Below are 15060 nucleotides of genomic sequence, written 5' to 3'. Positions count from 1 at the left end.
ATGTTTCAGGAAACACACGTGAATCCTCAGACTTAGTTGTAATGCATACTTACGAACACATTGGTTATTTAGGAAAAGAAAGAATCAGAAGACTGTACACCAATGTAACACACATGCAAACGTGTCCAAATTCGTTTTAAACTTCTCACTTGTTTTTGTTCTTGAAAACATTTGCAAGTACCATAAGAGTACTGGCTTATTCAATATTTGATCGATACTATTTTACATTATGTACAGTACAAACAGACACAAAACATTTATGCAACTTAATATTGCTTTTAGCATTATATTTCAAGAAAAATATTCTCCTCTGCGTGTTTCGTCATGGTTGAAATTATTTTGAGAAGATAACACAGTCCAACATAATATTGCAAAACAATTAAATGACACCTGTTTCCAAAATATATTACATATTAACCCTATTAACCCCAAGCCCTTTAACTAGCAGGGTAACATAAAAGCAGTTATTTTCTCAATCGTTAACATAAACCATGTAAATAAATTTCGATTCAATGTCTTCATCATTCCGATCCCGAAACCTATTGTTCGTGGAAATGTCAATCATTAACTTCGTCACATTCAAACTTGTTTAACATTATGTTCATTCTACATTTTGTACATCTGTTATTCGTATCTGTTTTCTTCCACAGAAAACTTACATATAAACTTAGCCAAACAATCATTGCGACATATTTTGCATCCAAATTTAAGCGTATAATTCCCCTTTCATTGCATTCAAACTTTCCATGCCAGTTAAGGCCGTCCACTTGGAATTGTTGATCACCTTTAGGATTAAAGATTTATTTTACATGGATCACGTGACCGCCGCTCAATTAAGGATATACCCTCAAAATCGACCGGACAAAAACGTAAGGGACCAATTAAACATCGACAGAAAATCACACGAATACCTGTAACAATCCAAATGTTACTCGAAGTACGTTTATTATTTAGGCAAAATATTCGGAAAGTTTCAAAGCAATCGACCAAGTCATCGCTGAAATACAGCGCTTTTTCCATGATACTCCTCAAAATTGACGCAAAAACCGCTCATGCGATCGACACCTGCATCAGTAGGAATAGCATAGCACACGAAATACGAAAGCTAGCTGAACAACACAACATATTCTGGGTAGACAATTGATTTGACTTTCTTCTCGTACGTAAAACTTGCCAAACTTTGCCTATTATAATTTTTCGTCGATTTTACTTGGTCCTTTCCGTTTTTGTCTAGTTGATTTTGAGGGTACCTTTATTTGAGCGGCGGTCACGTGATCCCTAGGTAATACATCTTCAATCCAAACGTGATTCGCTTGGGACTTTCCCAACAAGCGACTGACACATTGGATCAAGCTAGGTTCTTGTTACTCATTGTTTGTCTGTGCACTGTAAAGACCGTTGGGTCGATACTGTATGTGTGAATGTATTGTTTTGACAATAACAAACGTTCCAACAACCTACCTTTCTTTCTTTTTTTATTGTGATCCAGAAAGTCAAGTGAACAGCATTATAACTGGCTAGAAAGTTCGAAATAAACGAAATGGGAATTATTGCTTTAATTTGGGTGCGACATTCGTCACAATAATTTGTTTTATTTATCAAAGTGTTTAGTTTCACAATAAAATGCTAGGAGATAGGCTAAAACAGCTTGCAATTACAATTCGTGTCAAAGCAAACGACTTCACATGGCATATTTTACAAATAATAGTATTTTCATCTTAAACCAGATGATAAGTGTTATGTTATCAATTCCATGCGCCCGGTTCTCTCCCATGCCACGCCCCATGCTGGCAAAGAATTGCTAGAATGGACTCCCAAAATCTGTATCTTGGATTTGCATTTCAAAACACGACACCGTCCAGTGAGCACCCTCCCTCCTCCCCCCCCCCCCCCCCCCCTCAATGAGTTAGAGTCACTGTGCCACGTGTGTGTGCTGAGGGGACAGTTATCAGTTGGTGCGGGCTATATTCAGGGGTCGTAAGGCACAAACGTTCACTGGATCGACTGACAGCCAATAGCTATTTTTACATTATTATTTTAACTAAAATAGATTTATTGGGATCAGGACAACAGGCTGCAGTCATTCATCAGCGTGTTTGATTTCAGTGGAACTACGACGCAGTGTGACTTGTTAGCGACAGTCATAGAATACCGGTAAGAGAACATATGAAGGCTGCCCTGAGGTCCTGGTGTTTGTCGGTTCACTTGGATAGCGACTTAGCAATAGGATGTAGATAGTCGTCGGGTAGGCTCTCGGCACCCTGGGCTTGGCGTGAACTTTTTGTGTTTGGTGGTGTGTCTGAAGTAACCAAATGAACCATGATGAAGTGTCATTTCCTTCAAAAAAGAGCTAAAGAGAGGGAGGGAGGGAGTAGTGTGTGTGTATGTGTGTGCGAGTGAGTTTGTGTGTGTGTGTGTGTGCGTGTGTGCGTGGTGTGTTTGTGTGTGTGTGTGTTTGTGTGTGTGTGCGTGTGCGTGTGTGTGTGTGTGTTTGTGTGTGTGTGTGTGTGTGTGTGTGTGTGTGCTTGTATTTAAATCCGAGACTTATTAACTGTTAAAGTAAATGAGAAGAGCAACATAAATAAAGAATGTAAGAAAACAAGGAAAAGCAGCAGCTCCAACCCATCCCCCTTCTACTCTCCTCCTCCCACCCCCCACCCCCCACCCCCTAAAAAAAAACCCAGACACAAACTGTTCCAGAGTATAGCCACTGGCTCAAAAGATTCAAACTTAAGATTATTGGTCATACTGTTTTGTAAAGTTTACACTTTTGTATGATCGTACACTTAAAAGCAGAACCAAAACAAGCAATGTATACTATCCAGGAAAAATGTCACACAAACAAAGCCCCCCCCCCCCCCCCCCCAAAATGCTGCCGTACATATTCCACGATAAATCCAGCATACCTTTCTTCTTTTTGTGGCATCGTCGTGGGTGACTTGCAGGCAAATCAGGGATCTCGTAATCATCAGGTCCGCTTCCATAGACTTGAGCTTGGCCTTGTCTGTCAGTGTACTTGTCGTAGACATGCTCCCCAGTCTTGCTCCATCTGCATTTGTCGTAGGTATTGATCTCAGCCTTTACCTCTTCCCGCGGTACATTGCAGTGCATGGCTCCGACGCTGTCGCTGCTTGTTCCTTCTGAGTTTCTGAGGCTGTGATTTCTGTCTTTGGCTTTCTCGCAGGCATGGGTCTTGATGCCTTTGCGTGTTGAGTCATCATGAAATCGAGTCTTCTTGCCTTTTGACAATGTCAGTTCAGGAACATTGCAGTACACAGCTCCGGCGCTTTTCATTGCTGGTTCAGCTAAGGATGAGGCGCCAGATGGGCTTGTCGCTTGTTCTTCTACGATTTCAGGGTCTTGATCTTTGTTCGAGGCTTTTTTGCAGGTATGGCTCTTGTTGCCTTCGTGCGTGGAGTCATCATGGATTCGAATCTTCTTGCCGCTCTTCTTGGGATCGGCCATGCCTTCTTTGCGGGCTTGAACGCTCATGTTCATTCCAACAGCAGATACCTCAGAGCTCTGGGTCCCAATGTTTCTCTCGACTGGGTCTTTGTGGATCTCAACCGCGGTGCGGTTCTTCTCAGACTCTTGGCGACTGGCCTGGACTGTTATGCTCGTGACCATACGTTGCTGGCAGGGCTGGACAGGGGTCTCGCGTATTTCATCTCTAGCTTGTGCAGCGGCAGACTCTTGACAGAATCGGCGCCAGCTCCCGCTTCTTCTCTCTTGAATGCTGCTGGTTTCTTCTGCAAACATTATAAGAAGATAAAACAATACTCAAGATGTGTATTGAAGTGGCGACAGTCACACACACACACACACACCCACACACACACACACACATGCACACACACATACACACATACACACACATACACACGCGCGTGCGCGCACATGAAGAATCATAATTATGCTAAAACGCTGGGTTATACCCCCAAAAATCAAATTAATAAGCGGACACATTTCAAAAATAATTGTTGCTATGATTGAATTAGATCTGTATTTATGAAATATGTTACCTGGGTGGTGGGATGAAGTACAAGCTATTGGCTCAGCTATTGTGACGTCAACGGGTGAGCGTTGGGACCTTCGCTTCCGCCTGCAAAAGTAACAGCAACACAGTGTAACTTTTCATCTTTCATTCCTACGACAAACGGTAGAAGCGGGTACATTGCAATGTCAAATATGTAGACAGACAGAGATAGATACGGAAAAAAACCTCGTCGGACAATCCAAATATAACATGCACACACACACACACACACACACACACACACACACACACACACACACACATACACACATACACACACACACACACACGCACATGCACACACACACTCATACACACGCACACGCACACACACACACATTCCCCCCCACACACACACACACACACATACACATACATGCATACAAAAAAACACACACACACACACACACTAACGCGCGCACACACACACACACACACACACACACACACACACACCAGTGCAAAATTCCCACGATGACAGCAACAACGACGAGGCCGCCGATTACCAAGGCTGTTATCAATGCTGTGCTTGAGTCCGTGCTTGAGTCATTCCCTTCCGCATGTGTTGCTTGAATAAAAACAATTAACAGTAGATATCAAACGTACTACACGTTTCACTTCTTACCTTTAGTCGAGTTCTCCTAACTTCCCGTCTCTCTTTATTTCTGTCTGTCTATCTGTCTGTCTGCCTGTCTCTTTGTCTGTCTGTCCGTCTGTCTGTCTGCCTGTCTGTCTGTCTGTCTGTCTGTCTGTCTGTCTGCCGGTCTCTTTGTCTGTCTGTCTGTCTCTCTGTCTCTGTCTCTGTCTCTGTCTCTCTCTCTCTCTCTCTCTCGCTCCCTCTCTCTTTCTCTCTCTCTCTCTTTCTCTCTCTCTCTCTCTCTCTCTCTCTCTCTCTCTCTCTCTCTCTCTCTCTCTCTCTCTCTCTCTCTCTCTCTCTCTCTCTCTCTCTCTCTCTCTCTCTTGGCGTGAGACTTGACAAGTGCTCTGCAACTTTTCATAATAAACTCGCCATTGTTGGATTACCAACACATGTGGAAACCATCCTGGCCACCCTGCAGTCTGACCACCACGTAACATCTTGGAAAGTCACTGAGTTGCTGGCGAGGGAGAGGACACTGTGTGTGTCCTTCGACTGAGCGTCAGTCAACATGACCAAGAAGGCGCCATTACTGTCACCACCGGCCAGTGGAAGAAAAAGTCAGCCGCACAGATTCGCCGAGACAGAAAAAGAGCAGAGCAAAGGAGAGCACAGGTGGGCGTTCATTCATGCAATGTAACTTCGGATTTTCAAAATTTGCTACCCAACGATTTATCAAATGACATTGAAGTGCACAATCTCAACAACACTATACCGCCAAGTACAGTGCAACATTCCAGGGTGGAAACAACACGTGAAACACGCAGCACTCCTACACAACACAACACACACCTGCTACCTGTGACACCGGAAGGTCAGCCACGTGCGAGAATGTCAGCTCAGAGGTGTTTTGTGATGTGACGTCACCGATAGCAGACGACGACATCACTGCGGCGGAACTGGCAGCAACTGACCGAGAGTTCGAACCAGGGGATATTATAAGATGTTTGATGGGTTGTTGACAGGCCAGCTTTTTTGTCGGTCCGAGGGGGAGCATATCGTCTTTTGTTTCATATTTATTGACCAAGGCCGAAGGCCGCGGTCAATAAATATGAAACAAAAGTCGATATGCCCCCCGAGGACCGACAAAAAAGCTGGTCTGACAACAAACCTCCAAACATCGTTTTTGTCCTCAATTTGGTAGTGAGAAAATAAGTGCACAATCAACACAGGGAGCCATGCTTTGAAACACGAGTTCCGTATTGATAACCACACGCTGGCGTGTGATAGCAACTTTCTGTGTTTTTGAGTTCATAAAATGTTGGGATGAATATGTCAGCCGTTGAGGATGCACAGTTCTGTAGGTTCATCTCGGTATTCCACCCCCTCGGCTTTCAGTTGTAAATATTAAGCTTAGTGATCGAATGTGGAAGCTACGTTGGGTCAAAGGTCACAGAAGATTTGCGTCGTGCAGCGAAGGAAAGAATCGCGATCTTGTTTCCGACTCAGTGTCTCTTTGATTTTTATTAGACCTGTCATTCTGCTTGCTCGGCTTTGTTAGATGTTTGCATATCTTGTTGCTATTTTCTTTGCTTTTATTATTATTTCTTATTTGCGCTTCGTTTATCGATACGACGTCTTGTGCACGGGTCAAAATTTGTGTGTCAGGGTTTGACTTGAACTTGACGTTCGTGTTTCTCCGAACGTCTGTGTATCGAAACACAGATACACGCACTCCATGACTTTGTAAGAAGACAAAACATATCGCTAGGTTTCATTTGTTTGTGATGAATTTATGACCTTTCATGAAGTAGTTTTGTTTTTTGCTTACTTTTGCCAGTTTTGACAGTTCGTTTTTGGAACTTTGCAAAGCAGTGTCGTGTCGTCTGTTTAGGTCTGGAGAAACGCCAATGAAAAGAGCCGAAGAATCCCCGAGCGTTTCTATTGGGTTTGCTTTTGATTATCCATGTATTACCTGCTTCCTGCAACTATGGTAACCGGGGATTTATTGCATGGGGAACATGAGATTTATTTCCCAGGTGCTTGTGAATGAAAACTCGTGAAAATGATGACAAAATATATTATACGACCTAGCCTCTAAGAACATTCAACTAAAAGCAAAACTGTTAAACCGAAACCGAAACCGCGCTCTCAAAAAAGTTGTGTGCGAAAGAAAAGGAGGCAAGAAACTGCTTATTGCAAGGGGAGACGACTACGTGCTGACATGTGACTGCGAAACAGCCGAGACTACAACGTACCGACAAGAAGAAGACATTCCCCAAACTATCCGGCGCCTGCCCCAAGTCGACCGCACCGCTTTTCAAGAAGAATTTGACCATCTCACTGCAGATCTTCAGGTCCTGTCTACACTGGTACAATGCTACCTTCGTGCCATACCAGACTGACTCTGTTCGCTAAACTACAAGCCGTGGACACAGATTGCATTTGCGTTAATTTGTAACAAACCGCGATCGGTATTGAATAATACTGTGTTAAAAACGGATTACCGGTTCGATGCATCTGAACAGATCACGATGCACTGTTTTTGTAACGGACTGAAATCAAATGTGTACTTGTGTATACCTGATTTGGAAGCGATCTGGATTGAGACTAAGTTGGGTCAAGATACTCTTCTCGTTGGTGTGTTTTATAGACCACCGAGTGCAACCGTCGACCATTGGCTTCTTATCAACGATTCCGTTCAACTTGCCATGAATACCCCACATAAGTTTATTATCTTTGGTGATCTCAACGCTGATTGTACTGTTAACCCCCCGTTTCATCTGCGGGAATTAATGAACACAAACAGTTTATCTCAGTTGATATCAGAACCCACTCGAATAACCGATACTTCGTCAACTATAATTGATCTGGTATTAACTCCGTGTCCTAACTTGGTAAAAAGAGTTGGTGTTCTACCACCTGTATGCAGTGACCACTCGTGTCCTTTTGTATATTTGAATTATGACTTACCGTCGGGTGGTTCATTCAAACGAACACTATATAATTATTCCAAAATCGATGTTGACAAGTTGTTGCAAGATATGGAAAGTGTAGATTGGAATAATATAGTCGATTTAGAATCCATTGATGACGCCGCTGAAATGTTTTCCGATAAGTTAATGATGATAGCTAAAGAGTGTATGCCTGTAAAGGTAGTGACAATGAACGGACACGATGCTGTATGGATCACCGAGGAAATCAAAAAGTTGATTAGGAAAAAGCAATATATTCACGCATTAGCCAAACGTCTGGATACTGTATGGTGCTGGTCTCTTTTCCGACGGTTGAGAAATAATTTGACTGATGTTATAAGAAAAAGGAAAGAAGAGCACATTAGGGAACTAGAACATAGAATATTGTCACCTTATAATTTTGGCAATAAAGACTGGTGGAAGGTAGTTAACTCTTTTTTTTGAAAAAGAAAGGAATGAGTACAAATGAGATTCCGCCGATTCAAAGCAATGTAATTGTTTATTACTCTGCAGAGGATAAAGCCGAGGTTTTTAATGAAGCATTTCTACAACAGTCGCATATACAAGGTCGTGATGATGACGTTCCACCAATTGAAGAAGAGCGTATTTCCATTAGTCTTCTCGTGATAACTACCGAAATGGTGTACGCTGTTCTAAACAACCTCGATGTTAGGAAAGCAGTAGGTCCTGATTTGGTTCACAATAAACTTCTTAAACTTGCTGCTTGTATTATTTCAAATCCGCTTGCAACCCTTTTCCAGAGATCGTTGGCTGAGGGAAAGTTTCCGAAAATTTGGAAAGTAGCTCATGTGAATCCCATTTATAAGAAAGGTGAAAAAGAACACTAGTAACTATCGTCCGATTTCATTACTCAGTTGCATTGAAAAGTATTGGAAAAATGTGTTCAAGCCCATGTTTTTCGATATCTCACAGAGAATGATTTATTAACGGTTTCTCAGTCAGGGTTTATTCCTGGTGATTCAACTAGTTTTCAGTTGTTGAGTATGTATGACGATTTTTGTCAATCCTTAGATAAGCAGTTGACGACTCAGGCTGTTTTCTGTGATATATCAAAAGCCTTCGACAGAGTGTGGCACAAGGGTTTGTTGCATACATTATATGCTATAGGCATAAGAGGTGTTTTATTAAAATGGTTTGAAGATTATTTGACAGGCAGGTTACAAGCCGTTGTTATCCAAGGCAGGAAATCGACATACGGACGTGTTTGTTCAGGTGTTCCCCAAGGTTCTGTTCTGGGGCCCTTGTTGTTCCTTGTGTACATTAACGATATTGTCATTGATATCGAATCTGTCATTAAACTTTTTGCTGATGATACCAGTTTGTATTTATCTCTAAATGATGCAAACACGCGGACACAGATCTTAAATGCAGACTTAGCCAAAATTGCACACTGGGCGGAAAAATGGAAAGTTAATTTCAATAATTTAAAAACAGATTTGATGACCTTTTCTAGAAATAGAATGCCTGAAACCCTTCCTCTTGTATTTGATGGAACAATTCTGAGAGAAAACCACGTTCACAAACATCTTGGTGTACTGATTCAGAGCGACTGCAAATGGGAATCACATGTTCAGTCAATTATATCTAAAGTACGTGTTCTTCTCTCATGTTTTTGGTCCTATAAGTATCGCCTTAGCCGAAAGGCACTTGAATATAAATCTTTTATTATTCCCCATTTTGATTTTTCTGACGTCATTTGGGATAACTGTTCTGACAGATTAGCTACTTTATTAGAAAACTTGCATCTTGATGCCATAAGAACCATTATAGGTGCAGTTCGTGGCACGAGTCACCAAAAATTGTACGATGAATCAGGATTTACAACACTGAAGGAGAGGCGAAAAAGACACAAATTGATTTTGTATTTCAAATTAGTTAATGCACGCGTGCCACCATACTTACTAGAACGTCTGCCTCCTCTCGTTGCTTCTGTGAACCCTTACCATAGACGAAGACCACTTGACCGTCAGACTCCCCACTCTCGAACTGAATTGTATAAAAAGTCATTTTTTCTGTCTTCGACTTTCCTGTGGAATGAGCTTCCAGATACTGTAAAACAACTTGATTCTATTGGGTTATTTAAACAACGTATTAGTTCTGATGATTCTGTTGTTCCCTCGTATAGATACACATCTGATCGAAAATCAGAAATTATCCATTGCAGACTGAGATTGAGGATCAGCAATCTAAATAGTGATGTATTTGACAGACATTTAATTCCCGACCCGTCATGCACTTGTGGTTATCCTGTTGAAAATGCGGAGCACTATATTTTTCATTGACCCTTATCTCTTCAAATACGTGAAGTCACCTTGTCAACACTGCCCAACTATGATTTGCTAACCGCTGATGATTTTCTGTATGGCAATAGAGACAAGTCAGACAGCGAAAATGCATTGATATTTGACCAGTTATTCAGGCTTATCTTATTAAGCAAACGTTTTGAATAATGAATGCATTTATCTCATCCATGTTTGAAACGACCATGTGCGGTACTGTTTACATTTCCTTGTTCTGGTAGTATTCTATTTTCTACCACGTGGAAGTCATTGTGTGCGTGTGTGTGCGAGTGAGTGTGCGAGCGCGTGTGAGTACTGTTGTTAGTTTAGCATTGGTTTTTTTTCCCTTTGTTTTTTTTCCTTTTATTGTTACATGTTTGTCTACCATAATTTACCATTATTATTTTGACATTATTTCAAATTTGTTATATTAAAATCGTCCGCCAAATTTCATTTGCTTTTAAGAGTACGCTTATAAGCCTAGCTTGTTGTGCTCCATGTTCCTTCTATCTATCTATATATATATACGACTTGTGTCTGTGTGTCTGTGTCTTCGCGATGCACGGCCAAAGTTCTCGATGGATCTGCTTCAAATTTGGTGGGCTTATTCACAGAGACCCCGGACACAACCTGATCGATGCGATATTTCAACACGTGCTCTCAGCGCGCAGCGCTGAACCGAATTTGGTTCCACCTCAGCTACCCGGGCCCCCATACCGACACACCAAAGCCGCTACACCACATCACAACGCCAAAGTTCTCGGTGGATCTTTTTCAAATTTGGACACCGTATTCAGCTACACCCCGGACACAATATCATCGATGAGATATTTCAACACGTGCTCTCAGCGCGCAGCGCTGAACCGATTTTGGGTTTTCTGTTCATTTCACCATTCCCAGTAACTCTTCCTTATCTTCTCCATGTTTTCAGCGTTTACCTCCCTTCCTTCGTATGGTGCACTATAGTATGAGGGGGCATCTTCGGATATTCCCGGCGTTCTGTTACTATTTTTAGAAGGTCACCGCAGTGTCCAGAACGTAAATTGGACCCGTAAATTATCCTCACTGTAAAAGTGCAAAGGTCGAATCAATTTATAGCCACGCGAAAAATACACTGTCATCTATCTCTCTATATATACGGCTTCTCTGTGTTTGTGTGTGTGTGTGTGTGTGTCGCTCTCTCTCTATGTGGGCAACACCTGTCTCTCTCTCTCTCTCTCTCTCTCTCTCTCTCTCTCTCTCTCTCTCTCTCTCTCTCTCTCTCTCTCTCTCTCTCTCTCTCTCAGTACAAGTCAAGCCTCTGATATTCTGGCGCCCTTTTGTGGAACTCCATTCCTGATATAATTCTTTCTTTCTTTATTTGGTGTTTAACGTCGTTTTCAACCACTAAGGTTATTTCGCGACGGCCTGATATAATTGAAATGCAAGTCAATGAAACATCATTCAAGGAACACTACATGCTGTTTCTCTTGCAATACTTGTAAGCACTACTGCTATTGTGCAGCTGATAACATATCAGTACTCTATGATTGTATTGAAACATGATCATACATAATGCAATGAGAACATTTTTAAACCAACAAATAATTATTTGATATATTATTCCATCATTGCTTGATATTCATAATGCATGTTGAAATGTCTTTTTGATTGTTAGACATGTTAATTATGTAAATTGTACTGTAGTTGACTTAACTTCTATTTCTTCTTGTTATTAATCGAGGTACCCTCAATAGACGAGGGCCGGATGAAAAAAAGCATGTTTACATTGCTTATTCTGTTACCCTCAAAAAATAAAGTTCAAATAAATTCAATTCTCTCTCTCCTCTAGCCTTCCATTCGGGATTCAATCTTAAAAAAAGACACGTAAGGCGAAATTACAAGATTTAGTCAAGCTGTCGAACTAACAGAATGAAACTGAACTCACTGCATTTTTACAGCAAGAGCGTATACTCGTAGCATCGTCAGTCCACCGCTCGATGCAAAGGCAGTGAAATTGACAAGAAGAGCGGGGTAGTAGTTGCGCTGAGAAGGATAGCACGCTTTTCTTTATCTCTATTCTTTTTAACTTTCTGAGCGTGTTTTTAATCCAAACATATCACATTTATATGTTTTTGGAATCAGGAACCCACAAGGAATAAGATGAAATTGTTTTTAAATCGATTTGGGAAATTTGATTTTAATCATACATTATATTTTTTAGTTTTCAGAGCTTGTTTTTAATCCAAATATAACATACTAGATGAATACCCGCTTCGCCGGGTAGCCGGCTTCGCCGGGAAGAAGTACTTAGAGCCGTACGCCGGCTTCGCCGGGTCCGAACAATGGACCCGCCAAGCTTAGGTCCCTCCCAGATTCGTGGAATGGGAACAGCACGAAAATGATTCAGTGGCCATAATGCCATTCCTGAACATATCGAGTCCCATCCTTGTCGACGAATGTAACCGTGTTAATCACCTTTGGAGGCGAACTCCACTCAAAGAGGATTGAGAAATTTAGAGCTTATCTCTAAGCCCTATAATAACTGTTATGGCTTCTCAAAGTTAGGCCAGAACATACTGACACATATGATAAGATAAGATAAAATCGTTTATTTAACGTCACTCTGTAAAAACATTGGCGACATTTGTCTTAGATTAAGAACACACACAGGCACGCACACAAACTTTCCCATTATGTACAGTAGTTCACCACCCTCCCGCCCCCCGCACACTCTCGCTCATCTAATTAAAAATGGTGTTAAGAGATACTTGGATATAAAATGGTATTTTTAAAAGTTCTGATAAAAATATATAGTAGCTGTATGAGAAGCAATGCATGGCGTCAGCCGCAGCAACGTCTCTTCATATCCAGGGACCAAGTGGGTGCGTGTGCATAAGTCCAGCGATAAGTTTGGGACCTTGCCACCCAAGGTCTTTATTAAAACTTAAAAGATAGCTTAATTTTTCCTTTGAGGTATTTGGCAGAATATTTCTATTTGAGTTTATAAACTGAGTCAGGGGTCGAAACTGGCATGAGTTCAAATCACACTCCAAAGTCAAATGAGCAATGGTGAGGTCGGATTGACAGGTGCATTTAAGCTCTAGAAATTGGTAATTCCCAGCTTCTGCCCTTAGGCGGTTAATCCTTTTTATTACACGTGGGCATGCATTATAGGTGTTCATCGGTTTTGATGGGGCTTCCCGAATGAGCCAGCCAGAGCTTATACAAATACACAAAAGCCGCGAGACCACATCACAAACAGAACTGAACAATCCACAGGTGTTGCCCACATAGAGAGAGAGAGAGAGAGAGAGACACACACACACACACAAACACAGAGAAGCCGTATATATAGAGAGATAGATGACAGTGTATTTTTCGCGTGGCTATAAATTGATTCGACCTTTGCACTTTTACAGTGAGGATAATTTACGGGTCCAATTTACGTTCTGGACACTGCGGTGACCTTCTAAAAATAGTAACAGAACGCCGGGAATATCCGAAGATGCCCCCTCATACTATAGTGCACCATACGAAGGAAAGGAGGTAAACGCTGAAAACATGGAGAAGATAAGGAAGAGTTACTGGGAATGGTGAAATGAACAGAAAACCCAAAATCGGTTCAGCGCTGCGCGCTGAGAGCACGTGTTGAAATATCTCATCGATGATATTGTGTCCGGGGTGTAGCTGAATACGGTGTCCAAATTTGAAAAAGATCCACCGAGAACTTTGGCGTTGTGATGTGGTGTAGCGGCTTTGGTGTGTCGGTATGGGGGCCCGGGTAGCTGAGGTGGAACCAAATTCGGTTCAGCGCTGCGCGCTGAGAGCACGTGTTGAAATATCTCATCGATCAGGTTGTGTCCGGGGTCTCTGTGAATAAGCCCACCAAATTTGAAGCAGATCCATCGAGAACTTTGGCCGTGCATCGCGAAGACACAGACACACAGACACACAGACACAAGTCGTATATATATATAGATTTATATGTTTTTGGAATCAAGAAATAATGAAGAATAAGATGAACGTAAATTTGGATCGTTTTATAAACAAATATTTTTTTTACAATTTTCAGATTTTTAAAGACCAAAGTCATTAATTAATTTTTAAGCCACCAAGCTGAAATGCAATACCGAAGTCCGGCCTTCGTCGAAGACTACTTGGCCAGAATTTCAATCAATTTGATTGAAAAATGAGGGTGTGACAGTGCCGCCTCAACTTTTACCAAAAGCCAGATATGACGTCATCAAAGGTATTTATCGAAAAAAAGAAAAAAATGTCCGGGGATATCATTCCCAGGAACTCTCATGTCACATTTCATAAAGATCGGTCCAGTAGTTTTGTCTGAATAGCTCTACACACACATACGCACAGACAGACAGACACACACACACACACACACACACACACACACACCACGACCCTCGTCTCGATTCCCCCTCTACGTTAAAACATTTAGTCAAAACTTGACTAAATGTAAAAATACGTGCACATCTTATTTGAACATCATGTTTGAGTATGATTATGGTTGCAAAAAGCTTTCCCAAACCTAATGTCACACTTACTATCTGGGGGTGGGTCTCTTTTGCTGCACTGTAGCTCAAATCCTTGGTTGGCTGTAACATATATTGCACAGACTAAACACCAGTGCACTGTTGGGCGTTATGGTCCGCCCAGGCATGAACAATTTGTATTTGAGCCTTGCGTGTTTTTCTTATCTTGGTGGAGTTTTACACAATAAAGCGAAAAAGAGCATGAAAGCATTCAAGCAAAACTATATAGAACACTGATAATTTCATTGAACACGTCAAACAAGATGAAACACAAATGTGAAGGCAATTAACGCATAAGAAAACACTAAAGAACATATGTATGTGTGGCATTATATCTCGACGTAATAATAGAGAGAGAAAGAGAGAGAGAGAGAGAGAGAGAGAGAGAGAGAGAAATAAATAGAGAGAGAGAGAGAAAACAGACCGACAGAGACAGTGACAGAGAGAGAGAGAGAGAGAGAGAGAGAGAGAGAGCGCAGAGCCAGAGAGGGAATAAGGCCTAAAAAAAAAATAGGTGTGGTTACGGTAACCCGACCTACCCTATTTTTAGGGGCCGATCCTATAACTTTTTATTACATTTGTCAAAACAAAAAAACAAAACAAAAAACCAGTGCAAAAAACGCAATGAAAGCGAAAGCGC

At 41.6% G+C, this 15060-nt stretch overlaps 1 protein-coding gene and 1 long non-coding RNA gene across 2 annotated transcripts in view; both read right to left on the bottom strand.

Annotated features, from left to right (window-relative positions):
- LOC138973392 (uncharacterized) overlaps window positions 1-15060 on the bottom strand; it is a 107538-nt gene that overhangs the window by 41993 nt on the left and 50485 nt on the right. The gene's annotated exons all lie outside the window — the stretch shown is intronic.
- Window positions 2202-4624, bottom strand: LOC138974335 (uncharacterized). Its single transcript, XM_070347056.1, has 4 exons — window positions 4493-4624; window positions 4023-4102; window positions 2907-3749; window positions 2202-2299 (listed from the first exon to the last, which is right to left on the bottom strand). The coding sequence occupies exons 3-4, from the start codon at window positions 3625-3627 to the stop codon at window positions 2202-2204; spliced, it is 819 nt and encodes a 272-aa protein (XP_070203157.1). The 5' UTR covers window positions 3628-3749; window positions 4023-4102; window positions 4493-4624.

This window comes from Littorina saxatilis, linkage group LG8 (assembly GCF_037325665.1).
Source record: "Littorina saxatilis isolate snail1 linkage group LG8, US_GU_Lsax_2.0, whole genome shotgun sequence".
Taxonomy (NCBI): Eukaryota; Metazoa; Mollusca; class Gastropoda; order Littorinimorpha; family Littorinidae; genus Littorina; species Littorina saxatilis.
Note: the sequence above shows the minus strand (reverse complement) of the source record. Positions and strands in the feature narration are given on the sequence as shown.